At 35.9% G+C, this 25,218-nt stretch overlaps 1 protein-coding gene across 23 annotated transcripts in view; it reads right to left on the minus strand.

Moving 5' to 3' along the window:
- Window positions 1-25,218, minus strand: part of ADGRB3 (adhesion G protein-coupled receptor B3) — a 426,584-nt gene that overhangs the window by 31,628 nt on the left and 369,738 nt on the right. For 20 of the 23 annotated variants that reach the window (XR_014944219.1, XM_085542010.1, XM_085542007.1 and 17 more), the window contains 5 exons: window positions 11,575-11,725; window positions 10,936-11,005; window positions 6,057-6,123; window positions 3,756-3,841; window positions 112-210 (listed from right to left, as the gene is read on the minus strand). Coding sequence is in view for 22 of the 23 variants with exons in the window: in XM_085542010.1 (XP_085398136.1) it covers window positions 112-210; window positions 3,756-3,841; window positions 6,057-6,123; window positions 10,936-11,005; window positions 11,575-11,725 (473 nt within the window). In the remaining variant the exon portion in view is untranslated. The remainder of the gene's footprint in view (window positions 1-111; window positions 211-3,755; window positions 3,842-6,056; window positions 6,124-10,935; window positions 11,006-11,574; window positions 11,726-25,218) is intronic. The other 3 variants (XM_085541999.1, XM_085541994.1, XM_085541995.1) reach the window with 1 other exon arrangement.

A 25,218-nucleotide genomic window follows, 5' to 3' on the forward strand; every position in this document is an offset into this window, starting at 1 on the left:
GTGCTCAGCACTTTATACAGTGTTAGCAAACACAGTTGTCATCATCAAACTATTGTATCACATGCACTGTATAAAATTTGTAACAAGAAGATGTAAATGATCAGGACTAACATGGCATTACTGGCGGTGGTGGCTGACAAAGCTGTTGTTGAAACTACTCCACACTTGGCACATTTGAGCGTCAAACCGCTATGAGGCTCACTCATCTGACTGCAAACAAACAGAACACCCACAAAAAGAACAAAATATTGAATTGTCACCAAAAAACGTTGCTACTGAAATTTAGCTTTTAAATATGACGTCATGCATAAAAATAAGTAGACTTATTCAGGATGAATGCTCTATGTTGTTGCAGAACTGTATGCTGTACTTTACATTATTATTAGCTTTAAATATTAATGATATGGGGCTTCACTTCATGCAGACTCTATTTCTTCCATTTAATCTAAAAAAGGCCCCAAATATGTTGTGATCAAAACTGCTCAGTACAATGAAGTATACATAAGCACGTGCTAGGATTGACATACAAAGTGAAATCCCTCTATTCAGACCTGTTATGACTGTTGTACTTGAGAAAAAGACACAAGTAAGAGGAGTATGAAGTACACACTATTACAGAGCATTAAGAGGGAAAGAAATCCACAATATGTATTCAAGCATCAACAAACATGGGCATACTGTTTCCTTAGATTTGAATGGCCCACTAACATTTGGAGTTATTTTACTCATGCCAAATGATGGTCTGAATACAGGGCGTGAAATGTATGGATCTGATGAAATAAATATCAGTTGGTACTGAAAAAAGGGTGAGCTGTTTTGTATTTTAATAAAACACAGTACACAAGCATTAAGCTCAAAGTGTATTGTATGGATAATTGTACCTCAGCACCTGTCAGAAGAGTTAAAGGGCGAAACCTGGAATTTCATATTCCTTCTAAATACAGAACATACACAACTTCCTGAGTTGACTAAATAAATACTTTTGCTATTCCTTCTTTGTCTACTGTCAGAACCAGGAATAAGCATAGCTAAGACATGACAGGAAAGATATTCTGAGCTGGAAAATGTGACCACAATGGAAAAAAAAAAAAAAAAAAAAAAAAAGTAGAACTTTATTTCAACTAAATGAATGCCTGTTTACAGCCAAATTCAAGACTCACATGACTTCAAATATTGATCTTTAGTAGCTTCAATTTTGATAAACCAAATGAAGATTTTCTATAAAATAAACATGCAGAGCCATGACCATGAAAAGAACTCTGTCTCTTCATCATTTAAAAATCTGTGTTGATGAATGAGCTAGAAACATGCCATGGGTAAGTTTAAACTAAATTTTGGAAAGCACTCTCCATCTTTGTTAAAAAATACTCCACTGTTACTAGACTTTCAAACGTGAAATCTCTTTAGAAATGATAGATGTGTTTGTAGATCTGTTCTGGACCTTGTAAATAATAATAGAGCTTGATATATATGTTAGCACAATCTTTCTGTCTGGTTTTACATATATGCAATGTGACAGAAGAATGACGGAGATCTCTCAAGACAACACGCACTCTTCTTTCACTTGTTTATTCATCCTGTGCTTATCAAGGTGAGAAAATCACGTTAAGTCAGCATATTCTGCCTGATTCACTGCTTCAAATCCTACATAAATGATCTCCACAGATGAACATTTGACAAACACTGAGTCCAATATGTGGAAAAATCTTGCCCTCCTGAACAAATGATATTTGAAAAATGAGTAGCAAAGCCCTTTCTACCGGAGGCCAGACGCTGCACAAACTCCTGTGCCACAATGAATGACTCAAGACTTCACCTGCCAGCTAGTAGCAAGCAATGATGCTATCAAACCACCATCTCATACTATCAGAGAATTACATAATCACAGAATTCCAGGTGTTGGAAGGGACCTCTACAGATTGAATCACTGAGTCCAACTGCCCTGCTAAAGCAGGTTCTCTACAGGAAGTCACACAGGTAGGCACCCAGATAGGTCTTGAATTATCTCCAAAGGAGGACACACCACACTCTCTGGGCTGACTGTTCCAGTGCTCTGTCACCTTCACCAAAAAGTTCACCCACATATTTGTGTGGAAAATCCAGTGCTCCAATAAGAACTGGAAGGCCATTGCTCCTAGTCCTATCACTACAGACTACTGAAAAGAGTCTGGCCTCCTGCTGTTGCCTCCCACACTTTTGATATTTCCTAAGAATAATCAGATCCCCTCTCAGTCTTCTCCAGGCTGAACAGCCCCAGGTCTCTCAGCTTTTCATTCTCTGAGAACTGTTCCAGGCCCCTCATCATCTTTCCTGCTCTCTGCTGGATTCTTTCTAGGAGATCCCTGACTGTTTCTTGATTAGAGCATCTTTATACGTACTCAGAAAAGCTGAATTGTTTCTGACAACAATTTTTACTTCTTTAAATAAATTACCTTTTCACTAAGTTGTTCACTGTTAGAAAACAAGTTGCTTGTTTCATCAGGAAGTAGACTATAGGCAAATAGATATATATGGCCTACAATTGAGTAGCCGCAAAAAATAATTAAGTTAAATTTAAGCTTAAAAATCTTTAGAAAATGTACAATGCACAACTTATGGCTGATCCAGGTCTTGAAATCATTGGAATTAGAGCAGATATGAATGTGATTTGCTGAATAATAAGTAATTTTCCAGCTTTCCTTAAAGTTATTACAAAGTTAGGGACATGGATGCAGCAGTGTAGACAAAAGTAAGGTTAAGAAGTTAATATTTTGTGAATATGAAAAAACATAGAATGAAACCTTCTGGTCCATACTTATCAGAAAGACAGTGAAAGAACTTAAAATCAGAATTAATATTTTAATTAAGATTAAAAGTAAATCACACCAGCCAAACTATTTATCATAAATGTGCTGCTAACTACAAGCTCTTCTGAAAGACAGTACCAGAATACGATGCTGTAAAAAAATTATTATGCAAAATTTTAATATTGTTTTATAAACATTAAGAAAGTAATGATGAAATTGTGAAGTATTATCATTATTATTATTTCTTTTTTTGCAATAGGCTTGCTGTTGCAGCCCTTCAAATCATTGTCATTTACTGTTTTTTGATAGCACCACATGTTTTCTTATAATAACTGAGATAATTTGAATGTAAATGCAAATAAACAGTCAATAACTCCAAATTTGCATTTACTTATTTTTTTAAAACTTTTTTCCCCCCCAGTTTTCAAATTCTGATGCATCAATTTATAATATAGCTATTCACATGGACATCAGAAAGCAGGTAAATTCTTCACAGATTCAAGATTGGCATAAAGCAGTAAGAACTATGTTGCTGTAATGTGTATTTTACAACAGTTTACACAAATGAGTAACATTTCCCACCACAGTAATTAAAGTTGGCAGCCAGACAGAAAAATAATCAGTTCCTTCAGTAAACATTATTCATGAAACTATTTTCCTAACTGCAACAAGTTTCAGTGTATGACAGTCTTGTGAAATCTGCTCAGATTTGTTTTAATCTTCATTCTTAATGCTGCTGTACTTGTGTTTTATTACATTTATTTAGTTGCATTCCTTCAAAATAATGCAACTGCAGCTTTTGAGATGAATGGAATCCATTAGACACACTGTTACACTGGTATAAATGTTCAAAGAATAATCAAAGGCATTTTTGGGGATTATCTGTAATTGGAAATCATTGCTACAATTTGAATATGCTTTAAAGAACAACCCCACTTTTGTTAAAATAACCCCACAATGGTTTCTTACCCCGCTCTGTGTTTGAGCTTTTTATCTAGGATCCCATCTCTGGAAACAAGTTTGTTAAATACCAAAATGCCAATCACCATGTTGACCTGTCAAACAGAAAACAAAACAAAACAACACAAAAAACAAAAAGCAACAAAACAGTTGATCTTTTTCTGAAAGGAAATAATTTATCCTGTTACATCAGTAAATGGCTCTTTCAAGCCTGCAATGTGCCCCTTGTTACGCTTCTGAGTGTCATCAGAAATGATGTGACACCAATCCCAAGTACACCAGAAGTGCATATTCTCAGGAGCATCATACATAGGCCTGCTGCATGAGGCTTATTTTTGAATCTTAAATTATGCCTGGTACCAAGTTAGATACACACGTCCGCTGGCTAGAACCTCAAGTAATATAGTTTTAATACTTCCCTAACATAATTGCAATTGTATTTTCTATTCCAGGAAAACCACACAGTATTGCATTTGAATGACCAGGGTCAGTGCACACAAATGACAGTAGCCATCTTCCTCCTCAAGCACTTAATATCCACATGGATGTCCTCACTTATGTAGAGCCAGCCTGTGGTTTTGCATATCCTCCTGCACTTCAGTCACTGTCTCTGTCATTCACAAAAATGCCAGTCATGAGCTTTGCAGTCTGATCCATTTATTTTTTTGGGAAGGGGAAGGCGGGTGTGGGGAGGTATATGAATGCCTTAGGTTTATCTGTTTATCCCCATTAAAGTACAAAGTATTGTGCCCACATGCATAACTTGAGGACTTAACCTAAAAAAAAAAAAAAATATACAAACGCTTTGGCAGTCAGACTTTGGCACTCGATGAACATACTAATGACACTTAATGGACAACTTAATAACTGTTATTATCCATTTGTATTATTGAACAGAATTCAATGAAACTATCCTGCATAGACTCATGGAAAGGTAGTAACAAGTGTTCAATGTATTAAAAAAATGATCTTTGTTTTTCTGATTATAGAAGTGTGATCCTTTTTTTCCTCTCAAACAGATATTCCAAGACCTCTGCCAAAATCCCTAATCGTTGCCAGTCTGCCCTGCCAACTCTTTTTCAGTTTTTCTTATCATCACTTTATTTTCGGCATTTACATTTTCCAGCTGATGCTATACAATTCTTTTGCTTCATACACTTAGCCTTAAGTGGCTGCATAGAACAGTTCCTTGCACAGCCACGAGCTAATGGCAGGGCAAACTGTGACTGTGAACTTCAAACATCTCTGGAACAAAGCTTGCCAATTACAAAGAGAACATACAGTTCCATGTGAAAATTATGCCCGGCTTTTCGTAAACATCCTTGGCTCCTCTATCGTGGGGGACTGTGAGTTGTACAAAAGGATCCTGGCTTGACTCCAGACAATGATGAGACAAACTATGGAAGTAGTAAACATCCATCTCAATCTTTGTGGCTAAATGGCTTTATCCTTGATGACTACTAAGACTGATTCCTTTAAGAAAGTGAAAATCTGAGATAACTGGTGTTGATTGAGCTATCCTAGTATAAAATTGGTGCAAGGAAAAGAAGAATTAGAAAACCTGTAATCTCCTTCCCAGAAAAATGTGAAACAAATTACTGAACAAAATCTATACAGATTGCAGAGCAGACAACTGATAGCCAGTGGCACACACAGAGTGCAATTCTTCTTACTCTAAACTTGATTCTTGAAATACTTCCTACGATTTGAACCTTAAAAATCCATATTTTTCTCCACTGACAGTGATATACATCTGGAACAATTAGCATAGATGCAGAAATCTACATTTCAGATGTCCACAATTAAACAATGTGAACTCTACAGCTAAATGCATTTCCAGAGACGTGAAAGATTAATACACAAATGAGTAACATTTCCCAGTTATAATGATTTTTTCTTTGCCTTGAAAAGCAGTAGCTATGGAGAACTCGCTGGCTGCTTCCACTCCTCCTGCTGCTTTTGCTGGCACAGCGTTATACTGCCAAGCAGCACTCTATCAAGACTGTCACTGAACTTCACACGGCAGTGACAATTATGGGGATGCTTCTGATAATAACTAAGTGATGCCTGTAACAAGTTTACTGTGCCACCGATCAGTACATTATTCTTTCACAGCTTACTGTGTAAACATGAAGTTAAAACTGGTATAACAATGTGATACAACTAAGTGAATCATGCATTCAAAATACAGGAGGTGTTAATCTGAGCTCAATATTTACAGCAAAATTGAATTCTATGGAATGGCTAAGCTTTAATAATTTAAAAAGTATATTACACCATTTCACATGAATATACGATATTAATGTTTACCAGGACAACAGCAGCTGCAGGTCCAACGAAAGCGTAAAGTAGCCCTCCTTCAAGAGACAGCCAACAGCTAGAAAAAACATTAGAGAAGAACTAAAAAAATTAAAAATAAATATAACAGATTGTCAAGAAAGCTTTAATAATTGCTACAGCATAAGCTTGTTCTGTTTTATGCTCAGTCAATATGTAGGGACATAGACACAGAGGAGAAAATTAAATTACTTAGTTGGTATGATGGTGTAGACAGTTGAAAAGTGATTTCCATTATGAATTGCTAACATTTCAAAAGTTTAAATGCAAATTTTACATATTCTGAAATCTATGATGAACATTATGTAAAATAAGTTTGTAAATCCTTGCCAAATATTCTCTAAACATGTGTGATGAGTTAAATGAACTTGACTTGCCTATCTATATAACATTTGACAGATGAATACTTAAAACGGTGAATGGTCAAATATCAATAACACAGAACCTGATTAAAACCACATTTCTATATATCCTCCCTTACGTCATTTAGGAATTGCTATTAAGACTAGGTCATAAAGACAACGTTTCTGTTAAAGAAGATTCACCATAAATGGTTTAAGTGCTCTGCATTCTCTGGAATATTTTGCAAACAATTTAAATGCATATTTTAAAGCATATGAAAACTGTATTTTCTGGTGAGCTATTCATCTTGCAGACTTCATCACACTGCATCAGAGCTTTCACTGAAAACTATCAGATTTCCAAACACAGAGCACTTACAGATTCAAATTCTAAATATTTGATACACCATGATGTAAAGATTTACATATCTGCAAAAGATCAGGAGCTTCACACACTGAAGTAAATGCAGCTGTGCTATTTTCCCAGTGATTACATATTCAAAGAACTGCATGTTTATTTGAATGCATGATCACACCTACATATAAGAAAACTCAAATATATGCATTCAAACAATTAACTTAGATCTCACATTCAGAAACCTCACATCAGAACCATACATATTTTATTTAATTTCCAATGCTTTTTTTGTGCTTTTGAAAACAACGTAAAGTAAATGCAAATGCATCTTAATAGTCTGTTACGGCTGGAATTTCAACTGCAAAGAATAAAACTGTTACCCACTGCAGTGAAGATGTGAAATCTGCCTCATGAACCCAGCTGCATCAAAGTGCTAAACTCTGAAAAAATCAACTGATATAAATATTTTATATCTCATTCACCATTAAAAAGGTAATAAATGCCAAGCTAGTCTACATTCCACCATCTCCCAGAAATGAAAAAAAAAAAAAAAAAAGTTTAATTAATTTTTATATTTTCTAAGAAAAAATCTTTCAAAATGTATGCAGTTTTAATTTCTTTTTCTTTCTTTTTTTTTTTTTTTTCCCCAAAAGCCTTTGGTTATTTATTATGAGATACTGAGAACATGCCCTTCTGAGACGGAATGTATTCACAGTGCAGTTCCTAGCCAATGTTAGTGAAAAGGACCGCTGTATATAACTAAAACCTATAATCTAAATGTTCAAAATTATTAGTAAATAGAAACATCAATCTGTGAAAACCGTTGATTTATTTTGACTTATAATTTCAATTACTTGTGCTGAATAAAATGTCAGTGGTTTCTTTTAATACAGAGGAAAATGTTTTAGCCACAAAAGTCTTTAAGACAAGGAGAGAATTCTTCCTTATACTCTCAGGGAAAAAGACTGTTCAAAAGAGTGACTTCCATTTAGGAATAGGGCTGGAAGAAAATGTAGAGTTTGTATTCTTTTCTTTTACAGTCAGAATTTTAGGCAATTGGGATTTTCAACAATCTAATGTGATTTTTTACAGCGTTCCCAATATCTACCAATCAGTGTCTCTGAAATGCACTTTTCCCAGCTTTTTCCACAGAAGAATTTTTGAAGACAGACTTTCATGTTCTTTCTTATAATACAAGGCAATTGCTGTTGACTCTTTCAGCATTTTTCATTCTTCTCTTTTTCTTTGATCTAATAGCCATCCACACACCCCTCCCCCAAGCTTCATAGTTGTTTTTATTGTGTTCTCCTACTCTGCCTTCTTTCTCCCTGCTTTTCACATGCTGAAAGCCATATAAATTGATTAGTATAAGAGAGAATCTACTAGTGGTTTTATGGACCCCTGTTACATGGTCATAAATTTCTGCTGAATGATGAAGCATCTGTAGACTTTCTGTAGACTTGCTCCTGTGTCCTGTAGATTTTATAGTGTTTGATACTCTCTGGGAGAATGGATCCTTCTCTTAGGATCATATAACTATAGCAGAATTTTAAAATTTTGCTGATATAACAAATTCCTGAAAGTTATCTGCAGCACTGATTAATAGCTCTCACTGTATGTATACATCAGTGGGTCTCACAGGTTTACTAACTGTAAATTACAGTAGTGGTACTTTCATAGCTTTCATCATCTGAGGAGAGGTAGCAAAAATATTTATTAAATCCATGGAAATAGTTGGGAAAAATATCCAAGCTTACATTAATGCTTTCAAGCAGCTCAAGGCTTGTTACTGTTTTTTCTTTTTCAAATTATTTTTGAGGTATTCCTTCAGTTTCTGTATTTGTATCACTACAACTGTCTTGTGAAATAAAGTTTTCACATGTGGCTTTGAATGTACAGTAATTTAACTGCCTAATAATTATGGCTGGATGAAAAAGACAGAAATCAGTTACTGTTATCAAGGAGTTTGGTCAAGTAAGAACAATTCAAGCCAACCTCTTCAAACATACCATACTATTAACTTGGGATCTGCTTCAAAGATCTGTGAGCCTTCCTTCCAGTCAAACTTCCCATGTGTGGGACTGGAACCAACTGCTCTATTTTCACTTAAATTTCTCTATTTGGAAATGATGTTTTGTTTTGTTTCTTTTTCATTTTGTTTTGTGTCTTTTCAAAAATAGCATCTTAAAAATTAGGAAAACAACAGGATGCATTTCTGATAGTGTTACATGTTTAATGGAATGTAGCCAAATGGGCCAAATATCCATTAGCACAAGCAGTTCAAAAACTTATACAAGTGCTTTTGAAAGTAGTACAGGTGCTCTGCTTTCACATGGACTTACAGTTATAGGCCATAATTCTTCATTGCCTTCTAGAGTGGGACAACATATCAGCTGGTGACATAAGAAATTCCATTCCTTACATTCTTTTCTTTATAAAATTGTGATGTCAAGCAGTAAGAAAATGTTTTTGCAAGTGAAACAAAAGCTGCATTATGATTCCATTTGTTCCATGTACACCTCCTCTTCTGCTTTTGTTCTATGGCACCGTGTCAGCTCATTTTGGATAGAAGTTGGTATGTGTACAGAGACCCACTCTATTTCACTTTCCAGGTCACTCTTAATGATTTGTTGCTTTGTCTGAATATTTCAGCATATCTCCTGTTAAAAATGTATACATCCCAGAGAGGAAACAGGAAGCAACACTAGCTGAAGCAAATGGTTATGCATGAATAATTTCAGTAGAGTAAATGCAATGGGACTGATCCTGTAAGAGGTGGACCTACATTCCCAATGGGGTCTGTACATTGTAATGTCAAAATTCATAATTCTCACAGCCAAACAGGTATTTCAGTACTAGTCAAGGGACCAAATAATAAAAAAAGCCAGCAAGATGAGAACTTATTAGCTATAAAAATGCCAGAGTAGCACGTTCTCAATATAACTCCTGAAAGGTGCCTAAGATGTTTTATCACTAATGATTCCCAGCTGTAAGTGCTGTCCTGTAGTTAAGAACATCAGTTAGGTAAGCCATTTCTCATTTACAAAATGCAAGATACATGGTGTCACAATTCAAAACTAAAGAGCTCAGTGGTTAGAGCAGGTAATCAGGATATTTGGAGCCTTACCCACCTGAAAAAAGGGCTTGAAGCCCCCTCTGCTATGTACCACAAGGGTGGGACACATGGCAGGGAGGGGAAACCCTGATCTCACTCAGTGCTGATCCTAAGGAGAGTAATTAAATATTCACCAAAGCAAGGACTTGACCTAACTCATCCACATCTCTGATGAATGTTCTCATTAGCAAGCTGCAGAGTCATATTTCCTCTCCTGCTGTCCAGACACATACTTAATTTCTTAGGCAACATGAGGAGAGCTGCAAATTGGAAGACTGAAGGAAAGGTACCCTGATGCATAATGTCTCGGTGGTAAGAAGATTCTGGATAGGAGTGAGACTCAGGCCAAGCTCCTTTGGCAGGAGACAGAGGAAGTGCAGACTAGCTGAGGTGTGATTTTTCCAGGGTGCTAAATATGCACTGTAACCAGGCAGGTGGTTAAATAAAACCTGTATTAATAACATGTAAATGGAATACAGTTACTTTCTTGCTGTCTCTCACATACAGTTCAGTTCAAGGAAAAGGTTGGATCAGGCACTCCAGGAGAATGGATGGGACATATTTGGAAGCTTCTGCAGGGCTTTGGCTCCATACAGCTCAAGGCACAAAAGGCTAGGAAGCAGCATGCATACTTGGTAGGCAGAAACCTGGGTGCCAAAGAAACTCTTGCCTGTACAGTGTTAGATGATGTGTTTAGAGGTTGGCAAAGGTTAACCAGAACATTTAAGGCTCTCTTTCATAAATTTCTACAAATGTTAGACATCTAGGTGAACCTAATCCTTAGGGTTTCCAAATGGCTTGCTGCCTCAAGTGCTCACAGGAAAACCAGTATCCCTGGCATCCTTCCTGCTGAGTTTAGTGCAAGACTGGCATATGGTTTCCTTTTGTGTTTCTATGGATCATTCAAAGACTCTTAGGGCATTTCCAAGCATGAATGGACATCTTTAGGGAGGGCCTCCAAATCCTGCTATATAGTTCCTGATGGGTATGACAGACCTGTTAATTAAAAATGTAATTTAACATTTCAGACTGACTTACTAGTGAGCTGTTCCATATCCTTTTGTCTTGGTAAAGCCTATTGATATTGCAACCACTAAGGCTGGTAAACCTGGAAAAAAAAAATCACAAAACAGTAAAAATCATTAGAGGGTGATCAAATACTGCCAGTTATTCTGCCTGAGGAAAAAAAAAAAACAAAAACAAAAAAACAGGGCAAGCTAATTTAAAATGACCAATTATACATGGAATGAATCATTTGGTAAAGCACAGATTTTTTTTTATCAAGCACTGTCAGGGATTTTTTCAATGCACCTGAATTACTGGTATCTTTGATACACCTTAAAGTGAACTAGTAACAGACTTCATGAAATTCAGTGAATTATTTTTGTTATTTTATTTTTATTTCTTTATATTATACAACCTGAGTGAAAGCTTCTGAAATGATGTTAAAACATATTTATTACATAATTCCAACATAAACATAAGTATGGCTTGAGGTAAATGATTATACTGAAGCTAAAGTGGAAGGACTTTTAGGAAGGACCCAGCTATCCATTTAGCAATGCACCATCTACTATCTTTCAAGTTTAATGAGGAAAATGATAATATCTCAGGCATTGTCACTGAATTAAGGGTTTCATTCCAATGACTCTAAGTAAATGAATTTTACAGACTTACCCCATCCAAGGCACAGGAAACGTTTCCTTATGAGCCGTGTCCTAATTTTTCCAGTAACAGCCATATATGACTGCCACGCTTCTGTCAAGACCCAACAGAATGAAGCTAAGAAGAAGAAGTGCAAAAATGCGGTGGTTGTGGTGCAGATGCCCTGCAGGGATCAAAGAGAAGCTCATGCTGAATACTTAGGGACAGTCATTTCTCTTTTCATGTCACAGAGCTGTCATATTCTATCATATTGACCTTTATCCTTAACATCAGCTCTCCCTTTATGGTGTAGTTGCCACAAAGACAGAAAGAAAGAGATGCTGGTTTGGATTAGGCAGAAGAGCTTTGGACTGTTCTCTACAGCACTGAGTGTGCAGAGCAGGAAGGAAGAACATAAAATAAATCATACCAACTGCTTTTTCTCTACATCCTTAGTTTGACCAGGGATTTCCAAAATGCCATAGTGGTGAAATAGTAAGGATATTGGTTCTAAAATCAAATAAAGTAAGCATGGGGATACAAATGCTCCTAACTGCCAGTTGCATTTCCTTTACCTGCACGCAGAAGGACACAAACTCTAAATCTGAATTTTTGGCTCTAGATTAAGTTTAATTTATCTGTTTTTACATATAAATCTGATAGAGTGTTAACCTACTAGAATATACTGCCTGAAATCTTTTTAGTCAGGTTTAAGTATCACAACCTTACCAATTACTTTGGATATTGTTTTTTATGGGTGTCAGATATTTGTCATCTGAAAAGTATTTTGAGTGCACGCAGTCAGCTCTCCTTTGTCACTGCAGCCCTTAATTAAACTTGACGCTGTCACTTATATAAACGAGCTTGCCTCTTTCTTGAAATAAATTATGAACTACCCTTCACTGTGTTGCTTGAAATGCCAGTTGCAGGCTATAAAATAAGTGTGCATTGTACCACTGCATCAAACCCACACCAGTAATATAAAGAATAAAGTGCATTTATCCTCGTCACAATTTAAAGTGTCAAAATCACATCAACTGAACAGTTTCACACCCAATATTAACAATGCAAGATCAGAATTCAGAAGAATGGATGTGATGATAATTTCTTCATGCAACATACACATCTGATATCTGTCTTAAATGAATATAAGAAACAACTGGCCAACAGTTTTACTAAAATCCTAGTTCAGAAAAAATATGAATCAAGGCTGGTAGCTATGAAAATTTGGAAATGATAATATGCATATATCACCAGACTTGCATTTTAGGTCATTTTACATTCTTAATTTCAGATTGTGTTGCTATGACATTTCTACTGTTTTTCCAGATTCTTATCTTCTTGCCTTAAATACATAGTTCACCTGGTATCAATCTCAAAAGTTTCAAAATGTTATGCACTTAAAGACTCGATCATTTCATTTCCTGCAATCATTTTACAGATATGACAAACACCTTGCCTCGTAATCCTGGGTCAAATAATTTCTTTAAGTTGGGGCAGGGAATTGGTGGTGTTTCTACATTATTTTATGCAACATAATTATTGTTTATGTTTAAAAAGTGAAATATAGAGTGGGAGAAAAAAAACCCACAAAAACAGCTGATTCTGAAAGTGCATTAGTTATTTAATTTTAGATTTTGTCTTTATTTTTCACATTCAGATGTCCCCAGTGTATTTGAATTCATAAAATCTATTCTGTTAAAGCCTGATTGATAACATCACTTCCCGTATATGATAAATATAGGCTACGCCACAAAATGCACAGTAAACATTATAGAAAATAGAGAAATATTCTTTCTTTTACTCATTGTCTCCTTTGTTTTGACTTCCTACAGTGCAACCTCAATTTGCCTTTACATCAATGTTTTTGTTAAAACTAGCATGTGCTGTTAGGACTACAGTTTGACAAAAAAAAGAAAAAAGACTTTTTAGGAACAGCGTAGAATCTTTTAGGAAAAGGTTGCACAGTTAAAATACTTTTTAAAATGCAAATATGCTACTTGTTGTGTAAATATGCAAGTATGAACAAATCCTGAACTGTTTTGGTGAAATCAATGTTAATACTTATGGATGACTGAGTATAGACTGCAAGTTTTAGCCCATTTTTTATCCACTTTATTGAAAGAAAGACAGATGATGGTAATCTGACATAAATGTGGACATTGCTTTGTGGAAGAAAGAAGCACGATGAAAATGTTAATGATCATGTTGATCACAAAATGAGAAGACAGAAGCAAGTTTTATTAGGAGCAATCTGTGTTTTAGCTGGAATATATGACTGCTGATTATAGCTAACTCTTACGAATGGCAGATGGGGTTCTAATGAACACTGATGGTAAGTCATGTAACAGCATATTTGCATCACATACTATCAGAAAGATGCAAAACAGCCTCAGAACATCACCTAACTATCACTGCTGGATCATGCTGACAGAATCATGCGAAGGCACTGCTTGAAGTGAGTTCAGCCTCCCTCCATTCTCAGCAAGAGAACCAGCCCTGGCAGCTGGTACATGCCTAGGTATAACCACGGGCTCAGCATATTTGACCGATATCCCCCTGGCATCCTGGCTTTTAAGTAATGTTATATTCTTCCTCTTTAATAAATAAAAAAACAAACCACAAAGTGCTACATCTGGGAAAACACTGTATCTGGGATATGTATTCTCAAACAGAAGAAAATAATTCATTTTCACCAAAGGCCATCATTAGACTGAATATCATCTCTAGCAAGGGAACCATAATTTTATGAGAACTTCATTCTTATTTATTTTTCTCCTTCTCACCAGGCCCTGGACTACTCCCAGGCTCCTCCCTATCTTCTTCTGTTTTGGCAAAGGATCATCACCTGCCCCCCACCCAGCTGCACCTGCAGCCCATAATTTACAAAGCCACAGAATGCCAAACAAGATATATTTGTACACATCCTCCCAAAATCCTTATTTGCTTTTAATTCTAGTATATTAAAACTCACCAATTTAATTACCTGAGCTGAGCGCCTCTCAACTTGTAACAAAATTAATTTTAACTGCATAATTTATTCTTTCTTCAGCTTCTGAAATGAAGTTGGCTGTTACACTAACCTCTTCTTCCTTCCATAGCTGCTGTTCTCAGCTCCACAGATTTACTTCTAATTATAAGTTGGAGAAAGGAACTTTTCTGCCCTTAGAAAGCACAATTTCATGAGCTTTAATTGAGCATCAAGTGTTTAGCTAGCTTGAATATCTATGTATCTCTTCTTCATAAACAATATACTATTAAAAGCAAAACTCACATCAGGATTCAAATTATTTTCCTCTTTCATTCTTGTAAGGGAGACAGTCAATTGAAAAGTGTAAAAAACAATGGAAAATCCAGTCTACTTATTCTAGAGTTTAATATTTGTAATGTAATAATGATAAGTAATACTGAGAACAGTTACCTATTTTCAGGACCTACACAAACAACAATTAGTAGATTGTGAAAATCAGCATTTGTCACTATTTCTGGAAACTAATTTTTATTTTTTTTAATGAAAGAGCAAATCTTCCACACAAAGACAAAGAGGTCTACTAAGGATGCCTTCTTACCCTGAAACTCGTTCTTTTTTTCCAGAACTAGTTGCCTGTCTCTGTATTCTGATAAATGTAATAATCAAAACAACTCAAAAACAACTTTGATCCAGGTTTATAAATACCTGAGGTGTGGGAGCCATAGTGGCGAGGCTAGTGTGTTTTCAGTAGTGCGTGGGGACAGGACTAGGGGTAATGGGCTAAAACTTAAACATAGGAAGTTCTGCACGAATGTGCAGAAGAACTTCTTTACGGTGAGGGTGATGGAGCACTGGAACAGGCTGCCCAGGGAGGTGGTGGAGTCTCCTTTGGAGATATTCAAGACCCGCCTGGACGCCTACTGGTGCGACGTGGTGTAGGGAGCCTGCTTTGGCAGGGGGTTGGGCTCGATCTCTAGAGATCCCTTCCAACCCCTACAATTCTTTGATTCTGTGATTCTGTTTACCCGAAAATAAATGTGAAAAATGTGATCTATATTGGTTATAACAAATTGAGTAGGGCTGAAATCCACTCAGCTGGAATTTGTTGTGAAAGAGATACAGGAATTAGTGAAAAAACGTGGAAGTAATTTCATGAAGATTAAAAACTGAGCTCTAAAGAGATAAATTAAATGGCTGCTAATTTTATTCTTATGAAGTCTGACCATGGACTGAATACACAATCAGGAAACACTTCAAGAGCACAACAAAGAAACAATGAAACAAAGAATAATGAAAACAAAGACAAAGCAAAGACCACTGCAAAGAACAGAAACATAACTTTTTGCAAAAATTGGCAGTTATTGGCTTTTTGCAACCCTCAAGTCCTTAAATAGGCACAGAACAATTTATCTTTTCCATGTTCATGCTAAATGAATAAATCCATAAAGGAAAATAGTACTTCTAAATTTCTTTTCATTTGCTTTCTTTTACCAACTTATTTTTATTTTTATTTTTATTTGAACTGACTTGAACAACAGAATACATTTGTCTCAGGAACAAAGAACACTGCCACATTACAGGAATAGCACATACTGCTCAGATAATACTAATTTCTAGGATAAATACTACTTTCTAGAGTAAAGTACCACAAGGCATTAGATGAGTTTTCAGAAACTGTGAGACAAACAAGAAGGGACTTGCATTGCAAGACTGTGTTTAAGGAAAAGGAAATGCATTTCAACAGTAAATGTGCAAGTATGGCTGTCTCTTCAGTTTAATATTCAAAATTGTTAATTTCCTAAATGCTTGAGAAACTGTAACTGCAGACTTACAGGTTTCCCTTCCAGAATTATTAATAATATTGGCACCACAAAATTAGAGGGTATTATTTTGATTTTAAAAATTCCTTGTTCTTTTCTTTTTCTGCATTAGTGTACTTCTAGTATCTCTTGTTCAAACAAGGAAATCTGAAACCCATACTGAAAATATCACTCTAGTGTAAAGATTTTGTTCTAAAATCATTGAATCATCTAAATTGGAAAAGACCTTCAAGATCATTAAGTCCAACCATCAACCAGACCTACTGAGTCCCATTCCTAAGCTATGAGCCTTAGTGTCACATCCACACATTGAATACCCCCCCTAGGGATAAGGGCTGCATCACTTCCCTGGACAGCCCATTCCAATGTTTGAATACCTCATCTGTGAAATAATGTTATTCACACTTTTAACTCAACATTTGCAAAGCTACTTTCATTAAATTATTCACAAACTTTTTGATAGCCTAAAAATCTCTTCACTTCCACTGTCCTTAAAAGCCAATGGTTGAAGTGGTTTAACTTCACCATGTTATGTTCTGATATCTTTACATGATAACCTAAAATAATTAGCATTAGACTTCATGAACATTTATGTGAGAGGTTTGCATAGCTAATAACTGATTCTATACTAATAAGCTATAAGATACTTATAAGATATATAGATATATAAGATACTAATATAGCTAATAAGATTCTATACATTGTACAAGATAATGTGAACAGTAACCTTTACTTGGAATTTTGGAGCAATTCGATGTTTTAGTACAACAGCTGCAGATTTTGAATATTTATACATTCACCTCCATATAAGTCATAAGGGATAATTGAGGACAATCAATTTTTCTTTCTCTACTCAACCATTTTTGTTTATTCACAACAAATAAGATGACTTTTTAGGTTCTGAGATAAGTAGCTTAAAAATGACCCAGTTTCTGTAATTCCTTTACTTAATTTATGGCTAGAGTCTCACAAAGAACATCTTTATCAACAGCATCAAAATTCCACAGGTAGATGCACTCAGTGTTGAGTTTTCATTACTTTTATTTTATTTTTTAATTTTATTTTTTCTCATTTTGTATGAATTGTCACAAAGGTTGTTAAAACTGGGACTACATGTGCTCAGTTTCAGGGTGTAGCATGATCTGTTGTTTTGGTTTAAGGTTTGTTTTTCTGTCACATCTGATCTTCTGTTCTGGACAGAGACCAGGGACAAATGGTGCCTCCTGGGGGTCAGTGCTGGGACCAATACTCTTTAATATCTTCATCAGTGGCATTGACAGAGGTGTCAAGTGCACCCTCAGCAAGTTTGTTGATGACACCAAGCTGTGAGGTGAGGCTGACACACCAGAGGGACAGGATGCCATCCAGAAGTACCAAGCCCAGGTAAACCTAACGAGGTTCAACAAATCCAAATGCAAGGTCTTACACCTGGGTTAAGGCAATGCTCACAACAAATGCAAGCTGTGGGATGAAAGGATTGTCAGCAGCCCTGCTAAAAAAGACCTAAGTGTAATGGTGGATGGCAATCTGAACATGAGCCAGCAGTGTGCACTAGCAGCCCAGAAAGCCAACTGCATCATGGACTGTATCAAAAGAAGTGTGGCCAGCAGGTCAAAGGAGGGGTTCCTGCCCCTCTGCTCTGTGCTTATGAGGCTTCACCTTGAGGTGAAGCTTACTTCAATGCTTACTTCAAAAGTAGTTTTGAAATTTACCCCTCAAAGAGGAAAGCATTCACAAAATATACTTGCAGTTGATGACACAGGAGATCAGTCAGAATGTCTCTTATTTTTCACCAAGTATGGACTCCAGCAACACAGGAGCTGTTTGTATCTGATTTACAAATAGTGCGCAGTCTCGTATCAGTAATCTCTGCATTTTAATTTAATACAATGTAGCCATACTCTCGCATCCCTGTTATGTTTGTAGAAAGAACTGCTGATTTTAATTTTTTTTTATTAACCCAAATTCTTTTCCAAACCTTAAAATGCACATAGTACAAAATCATTCCATTAACCAGATGTGAAGGGATATTCTACTATTTTTGGCATAGAAGAGAGCTTGAAAAAGTTCATTTTTGCACCTGAAAACCTTCCTTTCACTGTGTTATGTCAAAACCTGTCTACATTAGCTAAAACAACAGCATCCTTTATGTGCTGGAATGTGAGCATGTGATCCATACCAATTAATTGTTAGTGTATTCTTTGGCACAGCTTTGACATGAGCCAAAAGGTGCTCTCTCAGGCCAGGCTCAACCACAGATTGAAGGAGAGCCTGAGCCAGGATCTTTGCCCTCTGATCAAACTGCAGGTAGCTCAACTCCTGCCTTGGGGGGCTGAATTGTGTGCCTGCAAGCCATCTTGTGCCAGTTTGCCTCAGGGCTATAAAAACATTTGTGGCCAATTGCAGTAACTGGCTTGGACACAGGCAAGAAGTGCAGTTGGATAATTCATAACGTGCTAAGCTATTGCTACCATATGAGACAATAAAATCCATTCTGTATTTTTTACAGCATTCTCTAGAGATTGTCACTGCAGTATGCAGGTTTATAATGTGTTAGCTCAAAATTGCTTTCTTCATGGCATGCTTACTGTAAATTGAAAGCCAGTTGGAATAGAGTGCTCATACACTCACACTCATTTTAGTCATGCTCCCAGTTTAGATTGTTATTGCTAGGTTATATGCAAGCAGATGAACTCAGCATAAGCAATATCACAGAACAGGTTACAGAGACAGTTTAATTCTTTGACTGTAAAGCCTGGTAAGACTGGTAAGGGAATCTCTTCTCTTTTTGCCTCGGTGCTGTGAACATGCATATTTTTCTGGACTGTCAGAGAGAGAATGAATAAACAGGATCCTCTAATTGTTTATAAGGCTAATTCAAAAGTTAGTGCAAAGACACACCTTAATTGATTTATTTTGGGCATTACACCAGAAGAATAAGGGATGGTAGATATATGAATAGAGAATTATAGTCTCATTCTGTATCTAGAGTAATTTTCTGAGTATTTTTAATGCTTATAAAAGTACTGAATGAATATTTTTTCTAGTAAGTGAATATGGTTGATTTCACCTCATGCATTGCTTCTGCTGGCTTTGATGTTAAACACTTTAAATGTGGTAAATGCCAACCATCGGGACAAAATAACAGCATTTTAACTACGTATGTCCTTATATGAATGTGTTGAGAAGTTTGTGGAGCTTGGAACAGCAGGTTTTCAGTCAGAACATAAAAAATAAGAAGCCCTTTACAATTCAAAAGCATCCATATAAATACAGGATTTTCTGTTTCTTCCTCACTACTTAAACTCCAGTTCTTCTCATGGTTTTCTAATAATGATGTTTCAGTATTGCAGAACACCTTTTCCTAGTTCCATTTTTTACCCTTTGTTTGCAATGTCCTTCTGATAACTCAGACTTTTAGAGTGTAAAGCGATCATGCTTAGTTCAGTAATCAAATAACTGTCATGTTATGCAGAAACAACTTCTTCATTACACAACTACTGAGGAATAAAATCTAAAAAATTAAGTGGAAGGCCATGCTATCCAGCAAAATACTCAGTAAAACCACCTTGTGAGGTTCTGCATTTACCTCATCTGAAAGATTTCTTGCTTTAAAGTGGACTTCTCATTTTACAAAGCATAAATTTGAGGATAAAGCATAGATTTATTTTTTGAATCAATGGGCAAATAAAAGCAACCTCACCTTTGAAGAACAGATGGAGTTCTTTTGTTCTTGCATGTAAGGAAGGTAATAGTAATATCAGATCAGAATTGAGGGTGCAGTCTGAACATAAGGGACTGGTTTGATATGGATGAAAGTGTAATTTGACCTGAAAAGTCTCTACAACTGGCTGTGACTCATGAGAAAACAGGGAATGCACACAAGCAGAATGGTTGTAGTGCTCTGTCAGAAACAATTCTACTTACTTGGAAAATATGCAAATTAAGGTGGAGATATAGAAAAATAACAAAAAAGGCTTCACTGATGTTATTTACTCTTTGCTTTACAATACAGCAAATTTTCAGAAACTGTTTTTAGACACAAAAAAATTCATGCAGTTTAAAATATGGAATGTGCAGTGTGCTCTCATAAATGAAGACAGTTGCTCTTGGCAGGTTTGAAGAGCCTTAACAGACAACTGTGTTAACACTGAAGGGAAAGCTGTTTGGAATATTTAGATGCATTAGCATAAGAATGTCTCTACATGTTTAGAGAAGAATGGAGGATACAAGAGCCAACAGTCAATTACAGCGATGAGTAATTCATGCCAGAGCATTCCAAAGGTCCTGAGTCTTCCTAAGTTTAATTTATTTAAAAGTTCACTGTGGGCACTGTGTGAGAAGCCAGGGGCAATGAGCCAGGATTGATAATGAAGGGGTGGCTGAGCTAAGCACAAGGGTTACTCATGAGTCAGCAATGACTGCAGATAAAGAAAAGAGTAGTTTATAGTTCAGTTGTGAGGGAGGTCCCTTATGCAGTTTGGAGAAAAAGAGGATAAAGTGTCTGGGTGCTGACAAAGGCAGGGAATCAAAGGTGCTTTGTTGAAGAAATGGTGTAACATAAGATTTAACAATGGGAACTGATAGATTTGAGACAAAAGAATCTGGTATTTGAGACTTCAGTTAACTATTGGAGGATGCAAGAACACACAGTGCAATCTGATGTCCAGGTGGAAAAATTACTAGGCAAAGCACCAGATGGGTAGATGGAGAATAGTGATTTGTGTTGCTCCTCAATTATGTATTGTTAAAAACCTTGTCAATGAATTATTCTTAAAGAAAAATACGATCAGCACTTGAGTACCTCTACTTTCAACATAAATTAGATCACGTTTGTTCAATTTTGATCTAATCTGCTGCCAATTAAAGTGCTGTAGTTTTAGGGCGTTTCCATAGTAATGAAAATGATGACAGGAAAAATAAGTTCAACAACAATGCTTGCAGTTGACTTTCACTTAGTCTGACTGTCATAATTATAACCATTAGAAAACAGTCCATCTTCTGGTCTGGGATACTTACATCAGCAAATATTCCTTCTCTCCACTGCTGTAAGAGTTCCATCTAATTCCTCTGTTAACTGAAACTATTGAAGCAATAGCAGCTTTGCAATGCTATTACAATGTTATCACATATGACTTACCTTTACTATAGAATAGTATAGAATACACTATACATAGAATATATAGATCCTAAAAGTAATAATGTAAGAAGAATGACAACAGAAAGATGATTTTGCCTGTATGGGCATCCATAGTTTCAAGCATGCATATTTCTCTTTGTCTGACCTTCAGTTTTGGTCACTGCATACCATAGTTACTGAGATGTTGTGTAATTAGATAATTGATTGCAATTGAAAAAAACAAAAGCAACAGTATCCCCATAATCAAACGAATAAGGAGGTTGTGACCATGTGTATATGAAAGACTGCCTAAGAAGAGGAATAAGAACAGTATGTTAAAAAGTCAGCTTCTTCACCTCATAGGTTCCTTTAATAGCTTCCATGGTAAGGTAAAATATCATTTTTTAAAACTTATTAATTATTTTTTTTTTAATAAATAAAATGTGAAACCACTTATGCTGCTTGTATTATTGTACTGTCTTCCAGCAAGAAGAAAATTCTTCCATGTATTACATTCAGCTCTATTTATCTGCTATGCTAAAACAGACAGATAAGAAGTCTGTGATAACAATGAAATGAACAAACAAAACAATGAAGTAACGTTGAATCTTTCACAAAGATTTCTTTAGCGTGAGTGTAAAATTTGTAAGTTGTAATTATTAGAAGGACTCTGTTACAACCTGTGTATTTTAAAGGAGCAAAGGATGAAATGAGAGACAAGAGGAAGCAGGAGGAATACAAACCGGAATGGTTCTTCTGTCATCATATTTCAAGCCAAAATTCTGAATTAAAGAGACCAGCACCCTTTTTACTGATCTTGGCTTTTTTGCCTGTATTCATATCCACTCCTTTGAACTTAAGCTCAACTCATAAGGAGTCTGCTAATGAATAGAAAGGTGTTTCCAAATGAAGTAGGAAAAATGTTTGGAAGAACACTGGACAGCAGGCACAGAGACTTCAGCAAGTTTAACTACAGAAAGAACTATTACCTAACAGTAGGACAGCTTTCTGCAGGCACGCTTCAGATAATGCTTTCCAAGGCATTTGACAGGATCCCCCTTAAGATAGATACAGCAGAAAAAGAACGACAGTGCCTCAGAGCTGGCTGCTCCAGGGACACAAACCAGAAAGGCTCCATGATTAGCTTGAAGAAGATCATATAATCTTCTGAGCTCTGGATGTATAAGCAGCAACAAGAGGAAGCACACTGCGTACAAAGCCTCCAGTATGGAAACTTGTTTAAAATGTACAGTGTATATGTATATTTTTAATATCAAATAATCTGATCTGTGATTTCAATGTTTACTTGGGTTATTTTATCTTTAGTTCCACTCATAACAGAATAGTGTCCATTTGCATGTAGAAATGAAAGAGATAACCTTAATAAGGAGGTAATTTGTATTCACTAATGAAGTGTATGAGGTCATTGCGTGAATGAACATTTATCTTATCAAAGAGAAGATGAACCTAAATAAAACTACATCTTTACTGCCTCAGTGTTAGTGTTTTGAATTATAACTGCTCTGTGTACGATTTAGACTACAGTCTTATTGAAAGTGGAGCACCCAGTGCTCTTTCAGTCTTGGTACAGAACAGCAGTCCAGGACAACTGATCACAAAATTATTCAAGGTGTTGTCTCAACAGAAATTTAATCCTAATAATGTCTTTACCCTACGAGATTTGATATAGCTTTCAATAAGTACAGAAGTGAAAACCTGGTAAGAAAAGACCAAACACATTTCTTGAAGGCTTGTTATATATATGACTCAAAGGGCAAACAGAAACCCTCATTTTACAGAACTGCTAATTTGTCTTCACCACACATATCAGAAGAAGGTCTGTTTACCAAAATCTATTACTGCTTAATAAATTACTCATGTGTTTCGGAATGCCTCTTCTCATCGATTTTAGCTCTGGTTAGCTTTGAGCGTCCTGCTATTTCCTGGTTTGTTCCTTCATTAATATTACCTTCTCAATCCATGTTAGGCACAGTTTCTAAAGATAAATTGTTTTTGACCCTTGAAGGTGGTAATGCTGTGACAGCTTTATCGTAAGTGCTCATCACTAATTATTTTACAATTACAGTTGAATCAACTTCAGCCAGATAAGGCAGATGTTTCGTGGACATTTTTTTTCCCCCCTTCTCCTTTTCTTCCTTTTCCTGTACCTATTTGTAGCCATTAAACAAAGTTAATAAGAATATTTGTGATTATTTCTTGTACATTAAGTTGGCTAACTGTAGCTAACTTTAGATAGCTTCCTTTCTCTGTGTGGCACAGAAGCACTGGTTGACTAGTGCTTGTAGATCTTTTTTTAAAAAATTCTCTAGTGAGAACACTCATTTTAGTTACTCAGCTGATCTCAATAAACTGTCACCATATATGTTTCAAAACTTCCTTTTCCATTTTCTTATTCTAAATTAAAAGCCATCTAATAATATTCTTTTCTCAGTCAAACATATTACAGAGGTTGTAATATGTATAAGAGAATCTCTGGCTCAAAAATATGTACATTCTGAATAAGCTGAAATGCTGACAATTTGATTTGTGTCACAGAACTCTGTTTTTCTTGAAAAAAACACAGCAGGATGCAGCAGATCATCTGCAGTTCTGGGTCTGAGCACTGGGTATGTGTGGATCAGTCTTATCTGTGGTCTTATTTAAAAAAAAATACTGCTAGTTAATGGGAAAGGTCGTACAAAGACAAACAGGATACAGACAGTGTGATTAACTAAAACTGCAAGTCACAGACCTAGAATACTCATTATATTACTTTATGTCTTTGAAACATTAAAAAATTGCAACGTGGGACTCAATGCTACAGAAATTTGAAGGTAGCCAAAGGAATACACTAGTTTAGAATCAGTTAGAGAATAGGCTGACTGCTCAGTGCAGTACAGGCTCCAAAAATCTTTAAAATGCTGACTGCAAAAAGTTAGGGAGGCATATAAGAGAAAGGATCATTCATTCCCTACTCTTCCATGCTTCCCTACATGTCTGCTTCATGTAGACAGCACAGCAAATAAGACAGATCATTGAGCTGATCCAGTACTGCCATTCTTATGATCTAAAGCTGGCAGGTAGCAAAATTACATCAGATAATTTTAAAAATCAGGTCAAATCATGAGAGATAAGAATTCTGTCTATGTAAAGGAAATCCCTTTCATCTATATAGTGATGAAAAACAGACACTCCTCTCTTACTCCATTTAAACAAAGGCCCAAAATCTTTGGTACAACTTTTGTGCACAGTACCCAAGCCAGAACCAATTACCTTCACTTCTACATTACCCAGGAATATCACCCTACAGTCTTATCTTTTTTTTTTTTTTTTTTTTTTTCTTTTTCTTTTTTTCCTTCAAGAAAGAACGCACATTTCAGTTTATTACTCTAGATGAAATACTTTGATTTAATATAAATGAGCAGCATTTTATAAAACCAAATTTTCACTACTCCCATACTGACTTCTCTGTGAATTTAATGGCATTTTGAGGCAGACAGTTTCATGGTTTTCAAGGTGTAGTCCTATTTCCTGTTAATTTATGTGCATTTTTCATATAGAAACAAAAGACAGATGCAAACACACAATGAAACAGAAATGTCTTTCAAATATGTTGAGCTTAGGTATAAAATGCATTATCAGTGGTACTGTTATAGTACTGAAAATCCGTAAATCTACTACTACAGCGAGTGAAACAGTTAGCTGGCTTGCTGACCTTGGATGCTTTTTTTTCCCTGCCTGTACTTGCCTCCCCCAACTATAAAACA

This window comes from Coturnix japonica, chromosome 3 (genome assembly GCF_054131305.1).
Source record: "Coturnix japonica strain WE chromosome 3, WE-NBRP24, whole genome shotgun sequence".
Taxonomy (NCBI): Eukaryota; Metazoa; Chordata; class Aves; order Galliformes; family Phasianidae; genus Coturnix; species Coturnix japonica.